Source organism: Rhinolophus sinicus, chromosome 2 (assembly GCF_057876585.1).
Source record: "Rhinolophus sinicus isolate RSI-liver-muscle chromosome 2, RSI-T2T, whole genome shotgun sequence".
In the NCBI taxonomy this organism is placed as follows: domain Eukaryota; kingdom Metazoa; phylum Chordata; class Mammalia; order Chiroptera; family Rhinolophidae; genus Rhinolophus; species Rhinolophus sinicus.
This window is the reverse complement of record NC_142502.1, coordinates 161,582,832-161,606,042: the sequence shown is the minus strand read 5'-3', so window position 1 is coordinate 161,606,042 and position 23,211 is coordinate 161,582,832. Positions and strand designations below refer to the sequence as shown.

Here is a 23,211-nt window from a genome sequence, read left to right as displayed (position 1 = left end):
AGATCCTTCCACTATTTCTAACCCTTAAATAGAGGATTATTTATTTGGTTTTTTAGAAAAAAGATAAAATTGATTTTCAACCTACCTTTAAAAAATACAGTTTTGATGTGCCAATTAAGGTTACTTTGAGAGGGGAATATTTGTATTGCTTTCTGAAAGTTGTCAAAGGTGATGGTTCTATTTATATGTTGAAATATCACAGTTAAGAATAGTGTAAAAAATTACTGCAATAACTTCTTTTTTTTTTTTTGCAGTTATAAGATAAATGATTTATAAAATAATGGTTTCTAAAATGGTTCCTAATATACCTAGAAGCTATAATGGCATGTTTTGTGCTTCTAATATTCTTGCTTTTTCATTTTCTCAGTGAAAGTGAAATATGTACTCAGAGTTGCATTGAACCTTATTGCTTTGTCAGAATTTATAGTTAGGAAGTGTTCAAACTTTAGATATCCAGTCTTTTAAAAATCAAAGTGTAGCCTTGAGCTTGGTCTATTGTCTGATCCTCATCAGAGCCTTCTAGGAGTCAGAAGCTCATAGCTCCCTCTTAGATTTTACTCTGCCAGCTTATTTCTTATTTTATTCCTCAGGGGCTGAAGAGTTGCTTTGAAAGCCCCTGAAAACATCCCATGATTATCATAAGCGTGACCCAGGTCATGGTGGTTGTTAAGTCCTTGAAGTTTGCTCTCTGCCTTCCCTTGCAGGCCCTAATCCTAGAAGCCCTTTCCCACCTGCAGGGGAAAGTATCTGCGCATAAAAAGTAGAATATAAGATTGCATATTAGTCAGGCTTTCCACAGGTAATTGTGTATTCCTTCTGTGGACAAATTGGTCTCTGCCTCGACTAGATAAGCCCAAAGCTGTGCTGTTATTAGCTGAACTACATTCCTACGTAACATATTTTTGAGTATTTACTATGTCCAAGACACTGTACTCAGTGATTTACGTAACACCGAGATGAATAAGGCCTTGTCCTCAAAAAACCTTAGGCTAGTGGGGAAAGCACACAGGTTGGGACACTTAAAGGAGCGGATCTTATAACAGAATTACAGTAATATGCAGCGGGCAATTGGAGGAAGGAGTAGTTATTTCTGATGAGTGTCATGGCAGCCTCCATGAAGAAAGTAATAATATTTGATCTCAGCTTTGAAAGATATGTAGGTTTTGAATAGATAGAAAAATATGAAAAGAATATTTTCCCCCTTAGGAGGCCAAGAGATCCAGATAAACAAAGGTTGTAATGAGTCAAGGTACCTGAAGAGGTCAGGGAATGCAGATTGCCTGGGCTGAAGGGAGCATAGAGTGTAGAGGTTATAATGAAAAACAAAGTTGGTGGACCTTCAATGCCATGTTGAAAAAAAAAAACCACTGTATTCAATCAATACTTGACCCATTTTTCTAAATTTTGGCAAGTGTAAGATTTGTGCCAGAACAAGATGTAGCAATTCTAAATCCCAACAGCTCTTCCTAAATTTCAGTAAATAAGACTGATATCCTTGCCCTCACCTGAGAAGACAGGGTGGCTTGTGCATAGTTGGCACACTGGGTGTTGACTTTAAGAATCAGTGAGCAGGTTTTGCCTTGGGGAAGAGATTGCCCAATATTAGTAATAGATTGAGGTCCTTAAATCCAATTCCGAGTAGTGCAATTTCTGCCCATCTACTCTATCCAGGAAGTACAGGTTGTTCTGGGATATGTGACTGACAACATACTTCACATAAACATGCGTATACCACATGCACATTACAGGTTTGTTTTGTTTTTTAATTAGTTTCAAGTTTTTTTTTGTGGTTTTTTTTTAGCACATTACAGTTTTGTGGTATATCCTCAGTGGAAGCTTTTCACCTACTACTGCTTGACTAGTATTTGGAGTTTGGTGTCAGATTTCATCTGCATCAAAATGTTCTGGGCTGGGAGGGACCGACCCTGATTGCAGAGCCAGAGGAGGAATCCTGTTTTCCAGAAAGCTCTTCCACACCAGACATGCTGCATGCTAAGTTCTGGTTTGATAGAACACAGAGGTAGTCTTCTCTGAGGATACCTCTCCAGATAACTTCTGGATTTCTAGTACCTTGAAAGTCAGATGCCTTACTGTTCCCTTAGTAAATATGTTAAATGACCTGTAGTATTTTTTTTGGTCCCTTGTATTCACAACATGAAGCTCAGAGCTCCAGCTAGCAGGGAAGAACCAGCTCACTTGTGATAAAGCAGCCATGGTAACAGCACTTGAAGCTGATTAATTATGCAAGTCCTTGGGAAAACAGGCCGGCTCATAAGGAACTGACTCTCAGCTCATTAAGAAATAAGATATGTGCCTATTAGCCAGTGAAGTTCACACAGATTTTTAATACCATGTTCTGAGTTGAGAAACCTTTTTTTCACCGTTAGAGATCCATCCTTCGAAGAAACCTAATGTAATTCGATCTACACCAAGCCTGCAAACCCCAACTACCAAGCGGATGCTAACCACCCCGAATCACACGTCTCTGAGCATTTTGGGGAAAAGAAACTACAGTCATCACAATGGCCTGGACGGTATGTAAGCCCAGGGATTCCAGGGATGTTCTGATGGTCCAGGGCCCCTTCTGCCCTCGCCCGCTCTGGGCTTCAGGCTTTGTCTGCCAAGTCCAAGAGTGTAGAACAAATGGGTTCTACTCCCTGATTGAACGAAATGTGTGGTAAGTGGGATGAGAGGGAAGGCAGCCATGTGTCACGGTGAAGACGTTTGCCAGGTGACACTTGTTGATCTCTTCAGGAGGGACCTTTTTGCTCGTGTTTCCTCTAAGAAGGCTTGTTTGGAGAAGAATTCTTTATTTAGCAGGTTGCCTCTGCTGGGTAATAATGTTCTTGCTGTGATGCACTCTCACTGCTCATTTCTGTTTTCCTGCACGCAGGAGATTATTCTTCCTTCTGTCTGAGACAGCAGTGCTCTCGGGGGGTTCTTCAGCAGTCGGTGGATCATTTTGAATTTGGCATTTGTCCCCTGCTTCTGTCACTTTATAATTTTTTTTAATTGCTCAAGAGTTCTCCAAGTCAGAAAAGGAATTGCCTGGGTGATGTCCTAGATACAGGAATAATAATTTGTTTGAAACGGAAAAACTGAAAACTACCATCTCTCATCCAAGGTACTTCTCTTGGGCTTGGCCATATAATGACTCTTCAGGTGGAATTGAATTATGTTCCCATTTGGACTATAAACACAAGCATAATTAATAAATCATCCAAGCAGTATATATCGTTCATTTCAATAGTCCTGAAGTTTGAAACTATCTTCATTGTTTAAATGTTGGCATTTATTTATGAATGAAATTCTCTCCAGGCTTTTCATGTCATATGGAACTCTAAATTCCTTCAGTGACAGTAAATTATTTATAACGAGGCCCTAGAGCAAGGATGTGAAATAGACCTTTTAATAATAATTTCCCATGGTTGTGTTTTTTTCCAACATGACTTTTGATGGTCATAGTGATGTCAAAATGGATAAAAAATTGAGGACGAGGAGTTTAGTTTGCATTTATAGGCTATCAATGTGTTGTAGGTATGGCTTTTGAGAATTTAACTACACAATAGTCTTGCAGAAATGACTTCCTTGCTAAAGAACATTAACCATCCTTGCCACAATCTGCCCACTGTCCAGACAGCAGAAGATGAAGGGAAGATTGTGTCAAAGCGTGGAGATTGGATTTCTTTCCAGATTTTCCTTGCCCATAACCTGGGGCCTTTGGATTCAGGCTTAAATTGAATCAGGAACTCATTTTGTTTCCCACCCCATGTCGTCACCTCCTTGGCCTCTCTAGATTTATAGTCCTACTGCAGAAAGTAAAACATTCTGGTTCATTTGATACATAGACATATATATCTGTATATATCTATATGTATCTCTGTCATCTATCATCTGTTCTTTATGGCACAAGGACTTTCATGACTGATGTTGGAATCACCGCTTGCCAGAATGTTTTTCTATTCACACCCCATGGTTATGGTCATTCTGGGTCCCAGTCCTGAATTGCAGCTCCTGTTGCTCTTTCCTTGTATTACAGGTACCTGTATCCTTGGAATTTCTAGAAACAAACAAAAAACAATACTATCTGGTAATGTTCCCTCTCTAGGGCTGTTGGTCCCATTTCTTTCTAAATGAACGCTGCTGCAAGGTCATTGCTTCTCTGCCCTGAACAGGAGGAATGGGCAGGGCATACAGTGAACCCTTGGCATTATGTTGACAGAGACCTTCAGCCTTGTTGAGGAAAGACACTTGTTTCATTTTCTGAAGAGACCTAGCTGTTGAATCACTTTTTTCTTCAAGACCCGTTTGTGTGTGCGCTCCTGTCATGGTACAGAGAGGAAAGCTGATGACGTGCCTTACCTGTGTTATCTCGTTTGAGTCACATGACAGAAAGTTCCAAGAGGTCAGAGAATTTAACTGTTTTGCATAACATTGTATCTTTACTGTCTAGCACAGTATATGGAACTTAGTAGGTGCTCAATAAATGTTAATTGAATAAATGAAAAGTGACTGAGAAAAATGAGACCTAGAGAGGGGAATTAAAATTTCCAAAGTTACCAGGTACCACAGAAATGGATTGGGAATCCCACTCCAGTGTGACTGATTTCAGAGTCTGCTCTTTTAACCACTGTTATTAATGAAGTCATGGCTCTCGACTGCACTGTACTGGTCAGCAAAGTAGAAACTGTGTAAGTTATTTTAACAACTAATAGAGGAAATCAATATGACAGATAGTGGAGGACAGAATAGGTAAATGGGGAATACGGGGGTGGTGGTGGTGGCGAAACAGGAAGCAGCCATCATCCCTTGGGTTGGGAGAGCAGAAGGAAGAAGTTGGGGTTACCATGAGCTGGAAGCTCAAGGAGGGCCCTGAGCTGCTGGGGCTCACATGCCTGAGGACAGGGAGCTGCTCTGTCAGTGCTGGCGGCTCCCAGGAGATGTGATGAGGCCGGTTGGTTCTGGGAGTGTGAGGTGAAGCTGGGACCTGGGACACACTGGTGCCACTGCTTGGGGCCATGCTGACAGGAACAGGAAGAAGCGAGTCCCTTCTCCCTCCTCTAGCCTTGCAGGCTCCTGCTAACGCCCCCTACTGGAGTAACAGGGAGCCTGGTGGTTAAGGAGAAATGTGTTTGCAGAATCCCACCCCAGCATCATGAAGCCGAGTTTAGATGGATGGACGTGGAGCTGAGACAAGAGTATAGCAGAAACACACATTTGGGGAAATGTCCCCGTTTTTGTATTCCCAGTGGACCTTTTCCTTGGGACGATGAGTCTGTTTCTTATTTCTTTGGGATATAGGATCCCGACTAACTTGAATTTCCAAGGTGAACTCAAAATACCAGAAAAAAATGTCAGGCTCCTAGTGGGTTTTCCTGGGATAGTTACTACCGTCATATACTGGAATCGATAGATACAAACTCATGGGAAAACCGTACCCTGTGTGATCCAACAATAAGATCAATTATCATCGCCATACGATTATCAGCATGTCAGACAGAGGAGCATACCAAACAGCCTGTTGATAGAGGTAATTTAACTGGAAACAACACGTGATTGTGCTGAAATATCCAGGTCTCAGCTTCAGGGCTTCCTGTCCCCTTCTCAGTGGCTTGGCTCCTTTACTCACCCTCTGTCTTCCGGTGGAGGTTCTTGATGATGGGAACCACTCTGGCTTTCTGCCGGCAGGAAGATTTTACCTGGCATTTAAAATAATGATGGACAGCTTCTCATTGTCTCCCTGAAAGCGACTATCTTCCACCTGGCCCTGGACTTTTAAAGGCCCTGCTGTGACTGGTGGCTGGGGGTCAGCACTGTGTGTGCCCTGTTAGGTTTAGCACATGGCACCAGGCCACACGCAGACCTTTACGACTACCCCAATGGGACTTAAATTCTGAAGCCAAAGACAAAATCTGCATATATAACAAGCTTCATTAGTTAGGGTCAGTAATGATAGGAAAGTGACGTTTCATAGTATAGACCTACCCAGTACCCTATCCGTCACCCTACACTTCCGCGTCGCCCCTCAGGCTGTTGGCCCAGTCATGTGCTACCTGCAGATGCTTTGATGACATTTGTATCACCAGCAACCCAGTACCTAGCACACGTGGCCTACGTGGTTCACTCCAAGTGGCTGTGAGCAGAGAAGGCCCTGAGATCAGAGATGGAAGAGTCATTACTGGAAAGTCTTTGCATGTCTGAGAGCTCAGAAGAGAGGGCAACAGGGGAAATGGACTTTGTGCCATGGGGGGAAAAAGGACATCTGAGTATTTGGAGTCAGATGGGATTAATTGCTGACTTTCTATGCCTTGGATGGATCACTTGGTTCCTTTCAATTTATTTTTTCCTCCTTAAAGCACAGATTTTATTTGCCTTAATGGAGTTGTTATAATGATTAGAAACTCTTCACTTCCTTTATATGACTTGATCTTCTAAACACTTTATGAGCCAGGTAATATAACCTGCATTTTAATAATGAAAAAACTGAACAAAGCTAAGAGAGGTTAAGGGATTTGCCCAAAGTCACACTGCTAGTAAGTAGCAGAGATGAGATTTAAACTTCACATCTAGTGTAGTTTTCACTGGGCCCAGATGTGTGTGTTAAGTGCAGCACATGCCTGGGAGATGTTTATGTTTTTTGTGTACAGAAGATGAGTGTGTGTTTGTAAATAAATATAGAGAGGAATGTAGTGGGTATTTTTCTTTGCTTAGACTATGACGTACAAGCCATCACTGGGTAATCAAAGCCGTCACCTTCATTTCCTGCCTCTGTGAAGCTCCTCTGTCCGTATTGCACCCCCTCCTTTTTCTGGGATTTAGGGTGTAGGAGCTATACTAGTGTCAGAGAAAGGAGAAAAAAGAAAGAAGAGAAAATTCACAGAATCACCTAGAAGCGAAATGTATTTAAATGAAATTATATGCTATTCCCAGCATTGACTTGAACTTGTCATACATGTTCATTAAGTGTTAAGATTCCATCCCCTTCTTTACAGAAGAGCTATTGTTAAAGTTTTATTTTGAATAATTTTAAGATATCAACCTGTTTTTGTAGTCATGTGTGAATTATATATAAATGTCAATCCTTTTCTTATAACTACATTGATTTCTTACCTAAGTGTATGAGTCTCAAAAATCATACTTGATTTGCTTGAAGGTAAATGACTGCACATTAGAAGGCCTCAGTATCTATAAAATTGGGCTTGACTTATTTAGAGGAGTATTGAAGACCATAAATTAGGTGGGGTTTTCTGGTTGTTGTTAATTTTATTGGGGAATATTGGGGAACAGTGTGTTTCTCCAGGGCCCATCAGCTCCAAGTCGTTGTCCTTCAATCTAGTCGTGGAGGACGCAGCTCACTGGCCCATGTGGAAATCGAACCAGCAACCCTGTTGTGCAGAGCTCATGCTCTGAAGTTAGGTTTATAGAAGGAGCTCACTTAACTTCCTGCGGGCCTCTGTAATTAGAGACCCCATAAGCAGTGGGGGTGGGTGCATCATGATCCTGAAACAATCATTTTCAGAGTGAAGGCTGAGTCAGAAAAAGCCCAAGAGAGGAGAGGGGCAGATGAGCTGGACAGGTGTCTCTCTTCCTCTCCTGATCCCCTCAAAAGATGCCCTGGGTTGCCCCCTAGTGTCGGATGCTTGAGTTATGGTCAATTAGCAGATCTTTCATCCCGTTGCACAGAGACAGGGTCTGTCTCAGTCAATAGAGATTCTTGAAAACAACTTCTGCTGTGTAGTGATAGAGGCCGAGGAAGCATCAACTGGAGATACTCTTAAGCTTTTTCTGAGATGACACAGCTTTGGCCCCAGGGGCACTACTGAAGCAGGACTCGGTATGTCAGGAAAACCAAAGCGACAGGCTCGGAAGAGAGATGTTTTCAATGGGACAGAGTCGGAGCATCTGAGCCAAGGAAATTGATGAATTGTACAATAAGGCTCTTTTTAATCTTCTCTCCTCTGGCTTCCTTCCCATGGGTATGTGAGCACACTGTAAATTTAGTTATTCTTCTTATCTGTTTTCTGTATTGAGTAAAGTCATTTCTCTTAATCTCCCATATAGAGGGTATCTAACGTTGACACCTCTAAGTACAATATTATGATCTGGGGTGTGAACGCTGTCCTTTTGATGATTTGTTTCTAAAATCAGTGATGCAATGTTCCAGCTATGTCCATCCCTGCCCTGGGAGATGGGTGGTAGTGAGGGCCCTTGTACCACTGAGAGAGCTCTGGGGATTTATCTGCTGCCTTCATAAATCCCAATAAAAATAGATTGCCAGCAACAGCTTCCTAGGCATGCTTCAGCCCAGGCTGCATTCTGTCGAAATTTGTATGCCATTTCCAAAGATTACAATTTATTTGGATCTTCTAAAACATTGCGGATTGAAGAACATTGAGTGCCCCTAGACTCACCTCTGCTCCCCTTGTCTCAAGGTGTAATGTTCTATAACCTGGTTAAATACATAAAAGTACCTTCAAGTTTTGTTTGGTTTTCTTTAGCATTTTGTAATGGATCATTATGGCCCCGGGGTTGACTGAATTTGAAGCAATTACAGCAGAATACCTCATGTATATAGAGAGTTTTCAGGATTGTTGAAGCATTACCTGAGGGCAATGGATGTTCTCTCACCCTGGGAAGCCATGGGGTGGGGGTTGTAGATGAAGACAGACCCAAGTGCATTAGGCATGAGTAATCCACAATGTGGTGTTCTGGTATATTCTGATAGGATGCCAAACCGACCATCTCCGGGACCAATACTGGGTTTACTAATCTCAGAGTTTCTCAGAAGAGAATACTTCTTTCCTGTCCCTGAGGAAAATACTAGTGTGTGAGCCTGTGAGAGATCTAGATCTGAGACCCTCTCAGTAGTATAGAGGTCTTCGAAGAGTGACAGGTGTTAATGGTAGTTGCCAAAGGGTCCTCAGCTGTGTGGGCCAGCTCTGGCCTCCTTGAAAAGTGTCTATTTAGCGGCAAGGGTCATTACAGGAAACGTTTGTAACCAACCTACCCCTATGTAATTCCATTCTCAGTGACATATCAAAGGTGAACCTCTGAGAAAGAAAGTGAACCTCTAACTCGAGAGCTGGGTCCAAAGTGTTTTGGAGGGAGGTATAGATGCTTGGGAAGAAACAGCAGAGGAAGGGGATTGGGTCCCTGAGAAAACACTGTTCTTTGGAAGAGCTTCAACTCCTCCATCAAGAGAACAGGCACAAATGTTTGAGCAAGCCATTGGGACATCAGTATTAGGTCTTGATGCCTCAGGGAAGTAAAGGCCGATCCCAGAAACCCATTCATTTAGGCATCCCCCCTGAACAGTCTCTGGGTGCCAGTGAGCAAGTGAGAAGTTTTCTGAATCTGCAGAGCCCCCAAGGAAAGATTTGTCATGGTCTAGTTGATTTGGGGACTCCTACTGGGTTCATTTTGAGCTTCCCCACCTTGCTCATTGCTATTTTCTTTCCCCGTTTCGTATTTTCCCTTCCAGATGACTGAATACTCTTAAAGCTCAGAAAACATCTGAGTTATAATCTATGCGTTTTGCTCCCTCAACCAAATATTTATTTTTATTAGCAACTATTTACATATTAATGAATATGAAAAGTAATTAATGTAAAACTGAGGAACAAGCTTGAAGGCAACTCTGTTAGTGGAGGTTCCTAAAGAAGACAGCTGAGAAAACGCTTCATGACAGTCTGATGGCAGCTTCAGTGAGTGCCTCCAGGAGTCCCCAGGGGCAGTCAGTGAGCAAGGCCAGAGTAGTCCTGGGATGGAGGGCTGGCCGCAGTAAAGGTGTCTGAGACCGAGCAGTCAGCAGTAAAATAGTCAAGATACTGGATGTCAGACCTCTTGCCCCAGTCCTCTCATTTTCTTCTTGTTTCTCTCCACTTTTCTTTCTCTGTCTTTTTGCTTCACTTTTTGGGAGACTTTCTCAGTTTTATATTCCAATCAGATTTCTCGATTTCTCCATTTAGTCTGTCAATTTTTGCTTCATTTTAAAATTCTGTTATTGGGTATATATGTATTTAAAATTTGTATGTCTTTTTGACCCTTTTATCACTATGAAATTTTCCTTTCTATCTCTGTTACTATTCCTTGTCTTGAAATCTATTTTGTGTGATGTTAGTATTACCACACCAGTTTCTTTTTCTCTTGTTTTTAGTTTTTTAAATGAATTTTTTCTTGTTTTATTAAACTCGTAATAGAATGATTCTTTTTTTTTTTTTTTAAAGATTTTATTGGGGAAGGGGAACAGGACTTTATTGGGGAACAGTGTGTACTTCCAGGAGGTTTTAATTTTTTTTCCCAAGTCAAGTTGTTGTCCTTTCAATCTTAGTTGTGCAGGGCGCAGCTCAGCTCCAGGTCCAGTTGCCGTTGCTAGTTGCAGGGGGCGCAGCCCACCATCCCTTGCGGGAGTCGAACCAGCAACCTTGTGGTTGAGAGGACACACTCCAACCAACTGAGCCATCTGGGAGCTCAGCGGCAGCTCAGCTCAAGGTGCTATGTTCAATCTTAGTTGCAGGGGGCGCTGCCCACCATATCTTGCGGGAGTTGAGGAATTGAACTGGCAACCTTGTGGTTGAGAGCCCACTGGCCCATGTGGGAATTGAACCGGCAGCCTTCGGAGTTAGAAACATGGAGCTCTAACTCCTGAGCCACTGGGCCGGCCCCTAGAATGATTCTTACAGCATTTCTAAAGGCAGCACGTGTTGTTGCAGCACAGATTTTAAAAGCCCTATAAAGCCATTTTCTATTATCATGTCTTTTTTAAATAACGTTATTGAGGCATAATTGATATTCAGTAAACTATACATATTTTAAAGTATACAATTTGATAAGTTTAACATATGTATACACCATCACTGCCATCAAGATAATAAACATGTCACCCTCAAAATTTTTCTTGCACCCCTTTATAAATCTATTCTCCCACCCTCCTCATCTCCCCTACCTCATCCTGGTGACCACTGATCGGCTTTTGTCACCACAGACTAGTTTACATTTTCTAGAATTTTATATAAATGGAGTCATATAGAATGTACTCTTTGTCAGTTTGAATAATTTTTAGAGATCAATATCTTCAAGTTCACTCATCTTCTGCAGTATTGAATCTGCTATTAATCCCATCCAACAAATTGTTTATTTCAGGGTTTGTATTTTTTTAGTTTTAGAATTTCTGTTTAGTTCTATTTCTCCTAAAATACACCATCTTGTTATCCATTATATCTGTCTTTTTCTATAGACTCTTTAACATATTTATAGTAAGTAGTCTAAGTCCATATCTACTAATTCTAACATCTGAATCATCCAATAATCATTTTCTACTCTCTGTTTTTTCTGATTATGGGTCGCATTTTCCTATTCCCAGGTCTAATAATTTTTAACGAACACTGGTCAGTGTAGATAAAAAGTTGTGGAGACCATGGATTCTGTTATTTACCTTTGCAGAGTGTTGATTTTTGTTCTAGCAAACAATTAAATTGGCAGATCACTCCAATTTTGTGGAGGCTTAGGTCTGATCTATTTCAATTTTGCTCTTAGTCCCATGAGATTCAAGAGGAAGACCACATTGTTTGCTCAGCCCCTCTAATTTGACAGAACTTGAATTCTAAACTCTGTATTCCTCGCATGGACAGCTGCTGAGGTTGCTGCTTGGCTTTTTTTAGCTTTCCAGCTGATGTTTTCCACTGGGTTTCTTGGAGTCTCACCCGTACATGTGTAGTTCAGAAATCAGCCAATGATATGAGGGCAGTGTCTACATATGTAGATTTGGGGGCTCTTCCTTCTGTGTCTTCTTCCTTTCCAGGATCTCCTCCCTCAATTTCCAGCTGCATTGGCAGCCTTGAACTCAGACCTCTCCTGGATTCCTCAGCTCCATTAGGCTGCAGCTTTCTGCTTGAGCTATATTCATGCACTGCATGAAACTGCTCACAAGGGCAAAGCCAGTGAAGAATGGATTTCACATAGTCTCACCATTTTTCAAGGGTCATATCGGCTCTAGGTTTTGCCTGATTTGGGTTGCTCTTGAGACCCTTCAAACGGTTGTTTTTCGTATCTTATCCAGAGTTGATCACTGTGCGTGGTTAGAGGCTTAGTCCAATACAAATTAGCCCATTATTGTAGGAAGCAGCGCTTCTATAGACTCCTCACCACCTCCACTTGCTTCTCTCAAGTTTTTTAATAGCGTGCTATTTGTGTTTCATGGATACTGTATCTTTTCTTACTTCTCTAAGGATATTAATGGTAGTGTTTTTTGTTTGTTTTTTAAGTTTCCTTCTCCATGAATAGTCTGTTTCCTCCACTTTCATGCTTCTCTTTGTTCTTTGTTTTGGTTGCTAGTAGTTAAACGGTTTTTCCTCGTGACCTTCGGTTTTCTGATAATGTTTAACAGTAGGAGCTAAAATCAGATTGAAAGCTCTGTGCTCATGCTTGTGAGTGGAGCCTGTAATGCAGTTCACAGTATGACGATTAGGCGGGGCTGTTTGGTGGGTGGTCCAAATGCAGATATCGTTAGGTCTTTTCTCATGGCCTGGTCAGATTCCCCATAGAAGATTCTTCCCATCTACCTTAGTCCATTCAAACTGCTCTAACAAAATACTGTAGACTGGATGGCCTATAAACAACAGAAATTGATTTCTCCCAGTTCTAGAGGCTGGGAAGTCTGAGATGAGGGTGCCGGCATGATTGGGTTCTGGTGAAGACCCTCTTCCAGTGCATTCCCTGTACCCTTCCATGGTGGGAGGAGCTAGGGGGCTCTCTTTTATAAGAGCATTCATCCTGTTCATGACCTCAGCACCTACCAAAGGTCCCACCTCCTAATACCATCACATTGGGTGTTAAGATTTCCACATGTGAATTTCAGGGGGACACAAACATTTACACCATAGTACCTTCTCTTCCCCAGAGGGTAAAGGTTTGGCTACCTGCATTCTGGGAGCTCAATGAGAAGAATCTGGAGGTGTCACCGTTCAGTAGGCATTAGTTCACTTGATCCCTTAGTTTTGGAATTTGTCACCCTGCCCTCAGCTCTGCTTGGTTCCATGTCCTGTAGACCTAAGGCCATCGGCTTAGTCCTCCTCAGAGAATAAACACCCAGATTTGTGGAAAGTAGGCAGTGGCCTAGAGCTATGGGGTCAGGGGAGCTTCTAGGGGTGCAGCTGCTTCTGAAATAGCCTTCAACTAACCTCCTTTGTTTCAGTTTCCCTCCCCCACTTCCAGAGGTACCTGGCGTCAGTTCCTCAGCCCTTTGAGGATTCTTTGGACAAATTGGGTTCTTGGCTTTTCACACTGCCAGCTTCAGGTTTGGCTTTCCTGTGTGCATAAACTGTTATTACTCGTTTACCTGCTTTCCAGCTTCCACCATTCTGATGGTGGTTTCTCCTCTGGGAGTCAGGAGGGAGAGAAATTAACTGAGAAGCTGACAGCTGGAAACCTTAAAAAAAAAGATTGTTTTTGTTGCACTGGTTGGTTAGAGTACAGAATCTTCAAGTCCATGGATTTCAAGTACTTGTGAATAGTCAAACCAATAGGGACAATTTTGTAAAAATTTAAAAAGTGCTTATGAACCAGGGTTAGTATAGACAAAAGCAGCAAATGTAGATTAATGAATTTCAAAATTTGTAAACAAAAAGGGAAATGATTTGGGCTCCATTGTCCAAAAAGGAGACCAGAGAGTTGGCCTGGATCTTTTCCTGGGGCCCTTGGCCCATGCTCCCGTGCTGGGAGCCTCTGCGTCTGGGACCCTGTGTGTCCTCTCATCCTTATTTCAAGGGAATGCCTCGAAGGAACTTCTGAGTAGAAGGGAGCACAGTGATAGCCTTACAAGGGCAGGTGGTAAGCGCTGGGATTTTTCAGCCTGGAAGGCAGACATACACATACGATGCGAAACAATGGCCAGTGTGGAGAGGGCAGTTGTGAACATGGCTGTCAGATACCAAACTACTGTAGGGAGAGAGTTGTTTTTGAAACTGGAACAGGTAAGTTGAGCACAAATCGAAGAAAACACAATTTTCCATGGCAGACCAGACATTTGGGAAACTATTACAAGTGGCCCTTCTGGCAGATGGCTTAATTCCATAGAAGTTTAGACAAACAAATGAATGACAGAGGCCACCCTTCTTCCCCCCAAAAAAAGAGAGGCTTCTGAGAGATAATGACATGTGTCCTTACTTTAATAAATCCTTAATTTAGACACTGAAGAGACCAGTGTGCTCTTACTGGGCTGGATGGAGAATGGGCAGCTTGGTATATAGTATGAAAAACTTGGTCTGAATTAAGAAGACCTGAATTCAAATCCTGACTCTGCAACTTATTTGCTGTGTGACCTTGAACAATTTCCTAACCTCTCTCACCCGGACAAGGTTCTGGTGAAAGTTAAATAAGGCCATTACATAAACTACAGTAAGCTCAATAAAGCAAACGTTAGCCTGGGTCCTAAACGGAATTATCTGTTGTGTTTTTTTTTTAATTTAATACATTATTTGCTGAGCCCTGTCAAACACCAGGCTGTGTACATATATCTCCCCTATTCTAGAAAGGCTCATGAAGTGAAGGCGCAGCTCTGCTCCATCCTGCAGACCTTCCTCAGGATGGCGGGCGGCTGTGAAGGTGAGCGTCCCTGTGTCCTCTCCCCATTGCAGAGCGCTGTGCATGACAGGAGAGAATATCACTGCTGCCTTGGCCGGATCCCTTCTCAGGAAACCCCCACTTCCCTCCTAGAGCCACTTTCCTCATAACCAAGCCAAAGGTTTCACAACCTACTGACTAATACCAGATAGTGATGATACGGTTTGCAGACACTTCTGCTTTCAGTTACGCGTTTCTGCTGAGAGTCTGTAGGTGCCCAACTCTGGGACAGGAGGTGTGAAGGTCTTTGGGGGACGTGGAGAGGGTGGGAATGAGGAACACTGGGTGTTTGAGGTTCATTCCCGTCCTACAGGAAACTGCTCCTAGCGTCTGAGTCCCCACGTCATTAGGGTTAGTTAGGGTTACCTCAAATCTGGTTGTGCCGTGTCCGGCCTGTGGTGTTCCCTGTTCCTTAGCATCTGGTCACAGAAGTTGCATGATGTTAGTCTGATAAGCATATGAGTACTTGCCAGGGGTGCCACGGTGCCTTGCCAACGATGATGAAATCTGCCCATCCAAAACCCAGCTTTTGAGATATGTCAGTATCATTTACATGTTTTCCTGGCCGCCATTAAACTTTCCTTACACTACATTGTGAGCTTTTATTTGCGTTCATGCCCATCCTCCTTTCCTCAAAGGTTGTGATGTTGTTGATGGGAGGGCTGATTCCATCCTTCCTCTCACCTTGCCTCCACGATCGGAACTCGTTTTTAACGTTGGCCGTGTTTCCTTCCTTTTCCAGAACTCACATGCTGCGTGTCAGACTGAGCTCTTCCTGTTTCATCCTATAATCCAAGACTTGCTATACTGTCCTGCTGATGTTCACGGCTGTGCCTGGCGAGGGGGCAGCCCCATGCCCAGGACATTTCAGCGGGAGATCTCCATGTGTGCCCGACGGAGACTTGATGGGGCAGGGGAAGAAACTGTAGGAGTGCACGTCCCGAAAGCAGAGTCTCCATGTGTGGATCAGTGTCACCTCGCTCTCCTCCCAGAGACCTGGCTGTCCCAGCAGGACCTGCCTAAGAATTCAGGGGACGAGGGAGTCACTCTGCCTCGCCTGCGCCCTTCTCCAGCACACCGCACCCTGGGCACAGCGGCTCCTGGGGCAGCGGGGCAGCCGCGAGCTCAGAGCCGCTGCTGCCCTGCATGCGTCCGCCCAGCTCTGTTGTAGGCTGTGTGGTTGTGTACGGGGGAATATGGCGTCTTGCTGAATGGATTTTCCCTAACGAATGTGCCAGTGTGGATGCAGGTCACAGTATTTCCCCCCGTCCTTGCTGTTACTGTCACTGGCTTTTTCTCAATAGGCTTCATGGTGTGTTTTTTTCAGTGGGGAAATTTTCTTCTTCATCCCCTGCACCCCCTATTTGACCCGACCCTCCCCTACCCCTCCAAGGTACAGAATTACCTGAGATTCTGACAAAAGATAAGAACACCATCATTGGTAAGCCTGCAAACTCTTCACATCGTCTGTATTTTGTCACTGAAAAGAGGCTGGTGTTCTACTTGGTTCTGCTTGGTCCCAGACAGCTCCCACAGGAGCCAGTGTTTAAACTGGGCCACGCGTGGGTATCACTGTGACAAGCCACTTGCATACGGTCCTGTTCCCTTCCAGCCAGACCAGCCAATGAGTAACTGCAGCCAGGTTGGTCCTTCAGCAAATCACCCATCACCAGGTTTCCTTTAAGCAGATGGAATCTGTTTGGCCTAGGAGGGTGAAGTGACAGAGCAGTGTTTGCAGGTGAGTCTGTGAATAGGACACCAGGAGCCCCGACCCTTCTGGCCCAAAGGCTTCTGTGAGCACATGTGTCTAGGCCCTGGGAGACCTGCCTGCAACCCCGTTTCCACTGGCTTGGGCTCTTCCTGTCTGCTCTCAGCACCAGCCCTTGTTGGCATCACAGGCTGGCCGCTGTGCAGCTCTGTGCACCCAGCTGCAGGGATAAGAATAGCTTAGTGCCCCATTGGCTCCCTGAGCAGATAGGAGTCTGGCCACTCCCCTGCCCTCCAGGCTGCAAGGCACAGGATCACAGCTCCTTGAAAGACAACTGGAGTTTGGCTGGCCTCCCAGCCGTCTCGGGGGTCTGCAGCTGGAATGCAGCTGGATGGCTGATAGTAGGTGCCCCAAATAGCCAGGTGGTTGCAGAACAGAGTGGCTACAATTGAGTTGACCCCTCCCCACCCTGCACCCTCCCCCTCCTGTGCCCAGGCAGAGTGAGTTATCACTGAAATGATGATGACACTCTAGATGTCCGGCTCCTCAGAGCTGGGTTCAGCTTATAGAGAATGTGATGTATGCTGGCTGGAGGCGATGCTCGGAGTGTGAGCTGCCTTTTCCTTTTCTAGTTTTGGACCCTTTGTGGCTTCTCTTCTGAGGAGGAGTTGGTTCTCATCTTAGGCTTTTGCGGGGGTGACCTAGGGGTGTTCTCACCACTGCCAACTCATGCTGCTATTCTGGGTCTTGGCCTGGGGCCCCGAGGCTGGGCCTGTGTCAGAGATGCTCAGTGAGCCGGATGGAGGGGGCAGGCGTTGTCCTCAGGGTTCCCCACAAAGAAGCCCCTTCAGAAAAGACCCAGGGAGAAGAGGCAACTGGCTCTCAGCATTAAACACAACGTGGTGTGTTCTTCTCTAAAGAAACAGACACGCGAAAGCTGTCTCTCTGTGCCCCTGCCCTGGATTTATTGTCACACATGGATGTAGAAGGTGGAATGGTTCCCTCTTTCACGTTCCTCTCCTAACCCACATGAAATAGTGACTGTTGATTAGAGAAACAATTAGCTGACCGTGACTCTTCTGCCAAATTCATTCTCTCTGCCTGTTGGAAGAGGCCCTCCTTACCCAGGCCCAGGAGAATTGGAGACGGGGGCCAGGCCAGGTCAAGGAAGAACAGGGAGGCCCACCCCAGTTCCAGGTCACATTTAGCTTTGGGACAAGTGCAGCTCATTTTGAGCCACATGTAGCAAGAAAGCTCTTCCTCCACCTTGTTGTAAGAGCTGGTTCCACAGCCCCATCCTCCTCCAAAGAGGATGTTGACTAAGACGTCCTGCTCTCACTGCACCTCTGGAAAGTCTCCCATTATTCTGAGTGAGCACTCCAGGGAATGGAGGAAGGACGCCAAGGAGCCTCTAACATTTGTCTTTGCCGCTTGGGGCACTTGATGCTGAGAGGGTTTCCCAGCCACCCGCTTCCTGGGGCCACACTTGCCATTGTGTGCAGCAGTGGGGGTGTCACCGTTGTGCAGTGCGCTGGTGGGTTGGACATGCAGAGTGTGTGTGCGTGGTGCACAGCTGTGCGGAGCCTGCCCTGTGCTCCCTTGGTGAGAACGCAGAAGCTTGGCAAGTCAGCGTCCCTCTCCTTCGCCATCATCGCCCCTCCTCCCCCACCCCCGATTTCTGAGAGGAGGTTTTTGAGATTGGTTGTTCTGGCACACTTGTCAAGTCCACCTTGCCCACCATCCAGTTCCTGTCAGCATCCAACCAAGAAAACAGAAGCCACTCTAAGGATGAAAACCCCTCAAAGAGGGGGATTTAAATCCAGGTCATTGTTGAGCACAGTAACAAGAAAAGCTGAGAGGCCAAATGGGGGAGAGGGGGCAACCCGGAGATGGGAATGACGGCAGGAAGGCTGGTGGGACACAGGGGAAGGGCCATGGTGTGTGCCTAGAGCCTGGGGCGCAGGGACCCTGGGAGGAACCTGGTACCACAGAGGGCTGATCTGGTGGGAGCTGCAGCCATGAGGATGCCTGGTCCCTGCCAGAAAAAATCCCCCAGGCAGAGGGGCAGAAATGGCCTGGCTCCCCCTACCTGTGCCTTCCAGGGTTTTGCAGGTGCCTCTTGGGAGCCCCTGACTTGGGGGCCTGGGACAGGCAACCTGCAGCCGTCAGCCCCCCACCACTAAGAGCAGAGCAGGGGAGGACGAGAAGCAGGTCAGAGGGCAGGCAGGCCGGCCGGGGCACATGGCCTTGGTCTGCCCTGTGTCCCGTGGAGCCCGATGTTTCTGCCCCATGCTGTCCTGAGCCCCCAGTGAGGGGAGCGTGAGGAGCTGCCGCCTCTGCCTAGAGAGGGAAGTGCTTTGGGGAGGGAGGGAGAAAGCCTTTATTCTTAACAGTTGGGAATTTACTTTGGGGGAATTTACCCGTTTAACAGCCCCACCTCACCATGCCCCTCAGGAAAGCCATGTCCCAGTTTTCTGTCCACCCCTGCCCATGCCTGTCCCCCCAGTCTCTGATTTCCCTGCCAGAGAACACTGACCCAGACCATGCATCCGTGGTCATGAGTGTTTCCCCAGGATAATTCATTCACAGCGTGATATTACAGTGTTGACCGTCTGTCTGTAAGTAGATGCCATCTACTAATCAATTTGTATCGTGTTTCCAATAAATTTCTGGAAATTGTGCCTGGTTTTATGCTGTCCTTTGCTGGGACAGTGGCTCAGCTGTGAGGCTCGTTGCTCCCCGCCCCCTCCCCAGCCCTCAGCAACAGGTGCGGCGTCCCACTGCACAGCTCTGAGGGTCTTGAGGAGTCCGAGGCCAGGCCAGTTAGTCTGCTGTCCCTCCAGCCACGCTGAGACTCAGAGCCCTTTCCCCAGCGTCTGCATTTTCTGCTGTCTCCTAAGTCACATCCCTGAGGCCATGGAGGTTTCATGAGGCCAGGTCACCTCAATAGGTGGCCTTTGACCCCGTGTCCCCTAGGCCTGGAGGTATGATGAGCAGCACTTTGCACTGCTCTGCGCTGTACGGCCGTGGGATGTGTGCTGGGCCGCTCAGAGGGTGCGCAGGGGGAGTGTGCTGTGCCCTGTGTGAATGGAATGGATGCAGGAGCTGTACATTCCACAGGTGGAAGCCCAGCACCCTCTTCTCATACCATCTTCCTCAGGCCTGAAAGTCAGAGAGAGCCTGACCCAAACGCCTGGCATTCTCCCTCTCCCAGGCCCTGAGTGCTGAAACCTGCATGGTAGACATTCTTCTCTAGTGCATATTTTACTGGTTCAAACCTGTTTGACTGCAGTGTAGACTCTACCTCAGTTGCTGGCCTGGGGCCGTTGCAGGCTCACTTGGGCCCCCTGTAGCCCATGTTTGTGAACACCTGTTGGTGACCCTTGTTTGCTGGGATTGAGGGGCGGGGGGGGGGGGGGGGGGGGGGGAGGAAGGAGGGAGAGAGAGAAAGAGATTCAAGAATTTCACTGGAGAAGCAAGACATACACGCGTGAGGTTACTGAAAAGCAGAAAAGGTAACTAAGGCTGTGTCGGTACTTGCATGAGTTCTGGGACAGCGAGCTCAGTAAGGCTGGATTAGTGGTCAGGGAAGGTTTTGTGGAAGCAGAGGGAACCTCCAAGGTGGAACACAGCAGCCCCACCTCTGTGAAATCCCTAAGGTGCCCCATGGTTCTTGTTGTGGGTTCTTGTGGGGTTTTTTGTTTTTTTTTGTTTTCAATTTGAAAGCAGATTACAAATTGAACTGTTTATTAACTGACCAGATTACAGAGCTACCCATGGTAGATGCCTTAGTTGATCCTTCTAATAGGCCTGTTGATCTGGTTTCCCCTGTTGCCAGCCTCTCCACCTTCTACAAAGCATGTGGTCTTTTTCTTCATTCCAATTTATCTTTCTTCAAAGATAATTTGAAGGCCCACAGGAAGTTGTTTGCTTCTTTGAAGTGTTTCCCAACAGTGAATCAGATCCTCCATGTGGCAGATGATGCATAAACCTAGCAATCGAGTAATCGATCAATGTGGTATCTGTCGGGGTAATTCGCTTTTTGCTGACTTTGCCATAAGTACGCTTGTAGATCAGTTCATGTACCGACTTCAGGTTTGGGTACCCCCATTCAGTATGTGGTTCCACAGTCCTCACTGTGTTCATTGGAGCCTGTTGAGCTTAACAAAGGTGCCATTGAAGATATGGAGAAAGCAAAGAAGCGGCAGCACCTTCCGGACCTTTGGGCTCACACCCTGGCTGCCTCTGACCCTGACGACAAATGCTAATCAGGGTCCCCCAGGTACATAGAAGTTGCCAGTTTTTCTTGCCATCCTCGCCATTCAAACCTCAGTCCTGTGCATCTGCCTGTGTTCTTCGTGATAGTGCTTCGCTTTTTCATAGATAAGCATTCTTCTTGCTGTTCGAAGCATCTTTTGGGCAAACTCTCAGGCATTTGATCTTCAGCTCTGCGACATTCCTTCGCTTTTTTCTAAGGGTGTCTGGCACAGCAGGTACCTTCTTCTCTTCTGCACCTTCCATGGTGCCGGTCGTAAAAAGAGTGGTGTCTTTTTATTATGACTTTTTATCCTGATTCAAATATCTCCCTCTTTCTGGAAGCTCATCTCTAGACCTCAGAGTGTCCCATCCCCTGCCTTCCATGGTGTATGGACCTTGGGTTCCATTGCCAGGACTGGGTTTTGTGGTCAAACTTCCTAAGAGGTTTCTTCTGGATCAGGTTCACCTTCCACCACTTGTTCTGATCTTGCTCCTGGACTGCAGGGGGTCACTGGAGGAAAGGGTACAAGCTGCAGGGACTGTCGCTACCCCAGAGCTTTGGGGGACCGACTCACCAGGTAACTTTGGGATGCTTGCTTCATGGCCCTTCCATATGTTCTTCGGGAGCTTGTTTTCTTATTCCCAGAAGCAGCTGTTCCAATCCTTTGTCACTCCCTAAGTCCTCACCCCTGAGAGTGAAGCCTTCTATGAATCCCTGTCTTTCCCCTCTGCCCCAAGACTGACTGTACGTAACAGTGCCTTTCTTCCAGCCCAAGGAGGCGCCCCTTGGCCTCTACAGGACCCTCCTGACAGCCACATGCTTAACCCATTCCTTCCCTGGGCCCCTCCCCTCCACACACACACTTTAGGGCCTTGTAGTAGAATGTCCTAACGTAAACCAGACTGCCACTTACTCAGCTGTATCACTTTGGGCAAGTTACTCAACTTCTCTGTGCCTTAGTTCTTCATCTGTAAGATTGGATGATGGTATCTACCTCATAGGACTAAATAAATTGCAAAGTGCTTAGCACGTGGCCTGGGACAGTGTTATTGCTCTGTCATCATTCTCTCTCCTCTCTCTTCATTTTCACCTTCTCTCCTTTCTCCTCCTACCACTAGATTTAAATTTTTCCGTTCAGTCAACAAAACAACAGCACAATCAAAGCACCGAAACGTATGTCCTCTACTTCGGTTCATCTCCCTCTGCTGGCACATTTGTTGGAAGAGAGAGGAGTTGTCTCCATTGCCTCAAATCTCATTAGTTCCTCAGCCCATTATAGTACTTTATGGCTTCCATTCTGCCCCATCCCCAGCCGCTCACTGAAATTGCTGTCAATAAAAGTATCCGTGACCTGATTGCCAAACCCAACACTACTTCTAGTCATCCGGGTTGAGCTTTCTTGAGCTTTTGAAGCTGTTGTCATCATATTACTTTCCTCGGTTCATGACACCAACCCCTTTATTCTCTACTCGGGGCAACGCTGAGTAACATTCAGATACTGCTCATAGTTCTTTTTTCAGATTTCTTTACAAAGATCATTTCAGCTATAGTGGTTGTCACCTGTGTACCCCCTTCCCATGACCCGCCATCTCAGAAGCAAGCACTCTCTCTAACTTGCTCATCCCAATGCATGATTTCATATAATTTACACATATCTATGAATCCATAACCAATATAGAATGTGTTTTGCATATTATTAAATTGTATACAAATGACAGTCTATCACTTCTAGGAAAGCTTGTGTTAATAGTACCAGACAATGCGTGGTTAATCCAGGTGGTCAGTCTAAGAGGCTTGACGCGACAGTGAGACACACACTGTAGTTTTCAGATCAACTTTCTTCAGCATGCAATTAGGTGTTTTGAAAATGCTTTATTCTTGCATGAAGCACTTTGCAGCCTGTCTGGGTGTTTTATGTTCGGCTTTTACCCTCATAAATGGTGCCTCTATTCTGTTCTTTTTAATGGGCAATCTCTTTACTTCGGCAAAGAGATTGCCTTGACTTCTTTTATGCTATTTTTATTGCTACTCCTGGTTTTCTTCCTATTAAAGGATTCTTCTGGGCATTTCACTGGGTCTTCCTCTGTGTGTCTCTCACTTGTGGAGATTTTTAAAAGCATGATTCTGAGTCCTCTTCACGCTCTCCCCTGGTGACCTCTTCCATTTCTATAAGCTCAACTCCCATTTCATAAGAGGAAGATTCTGAAACCCTATCTCCAGCCCAAAGGATGCGACTGCGACTGTGTGTGTTTATCTAGAGGACAACTTTATCTCCAAGTTGTCTTAACTCTTTATCTGCTCCTCCCAACCTGCTCTGCCACCTATGTCCTCGCTGTGTCACCAGCCACCCGTCATCCACAGTCACCTCTCTTCCTCACCTGGGCTGTGCCTCTCTGTCTGCCCCTTCACATTCTGTGCCACTGCCTTTGTTCAAGCCCTTGCTTGGAATACAGACTGTTTCCTACTGAGGTCGTCTCCCACACCCCATCACCCGTCTGTCCACAGCGCTACCAAAGTTAACTGATCAAAATGCAAAATCTCCGACTTCTTAAAAACCTCACACATACTCCCCTTCCTGCCGTATTGGATTGTCTGTGGGACCAACCCAGGCCCCTGAGCTTGCAGG

The 23,211-nt window shown here is 45.6% G+C and overlaps 1 protein-coding gene and 1 pseudogene across 5 annotated transcripts in view; one reads left to right on the top strand and one right to left on the bottom strand.

The window, feature by feature from the left end:
• Positions 1 to 19,008, top strand: part of MTA3 (metastasis associated 1 family member 3) — a 178,379-nt gene extending 159,371 nt beyond the window's left edge. For 4 of the 5 annotated variants that reach the window (XM_088796193.1, XM_074331928.2, XM_074331929.2 and 1 more), the window contains exons 16-17: positions 2,388 to 2,534; positions 15,362 to 19,008. In XM_088796193.1, the coding sequence (XP_088652319.1) occupies positions 2,388 to 2,534; positions 15,362 to 15,387 (173 nt within the window). In that variant the 3' untranslated portion in view covers positions 15,388 to 19,008. Of the gene's footprint in view, positions 1 to 2,387; positions 2,535 to 14,527; positions 14,602 to 15,361 lie in introns of all 5 variants that reach the window. The other variant, XR_012496310.2, reaches the window with a different exon arrangement.
• Positions 19,009 to 20,064: 1,056 nt separating this feature from the next.
• On the bottom strand, positions 20,065 to 20,961 carry LOC109456354 (large ribosomal subunit protein uL30 pseudogene; annotated as a pseudogene).
• Between the last annotated feature and the right edge of the window lie 2,250 nt (positions 20,962 to 23,211).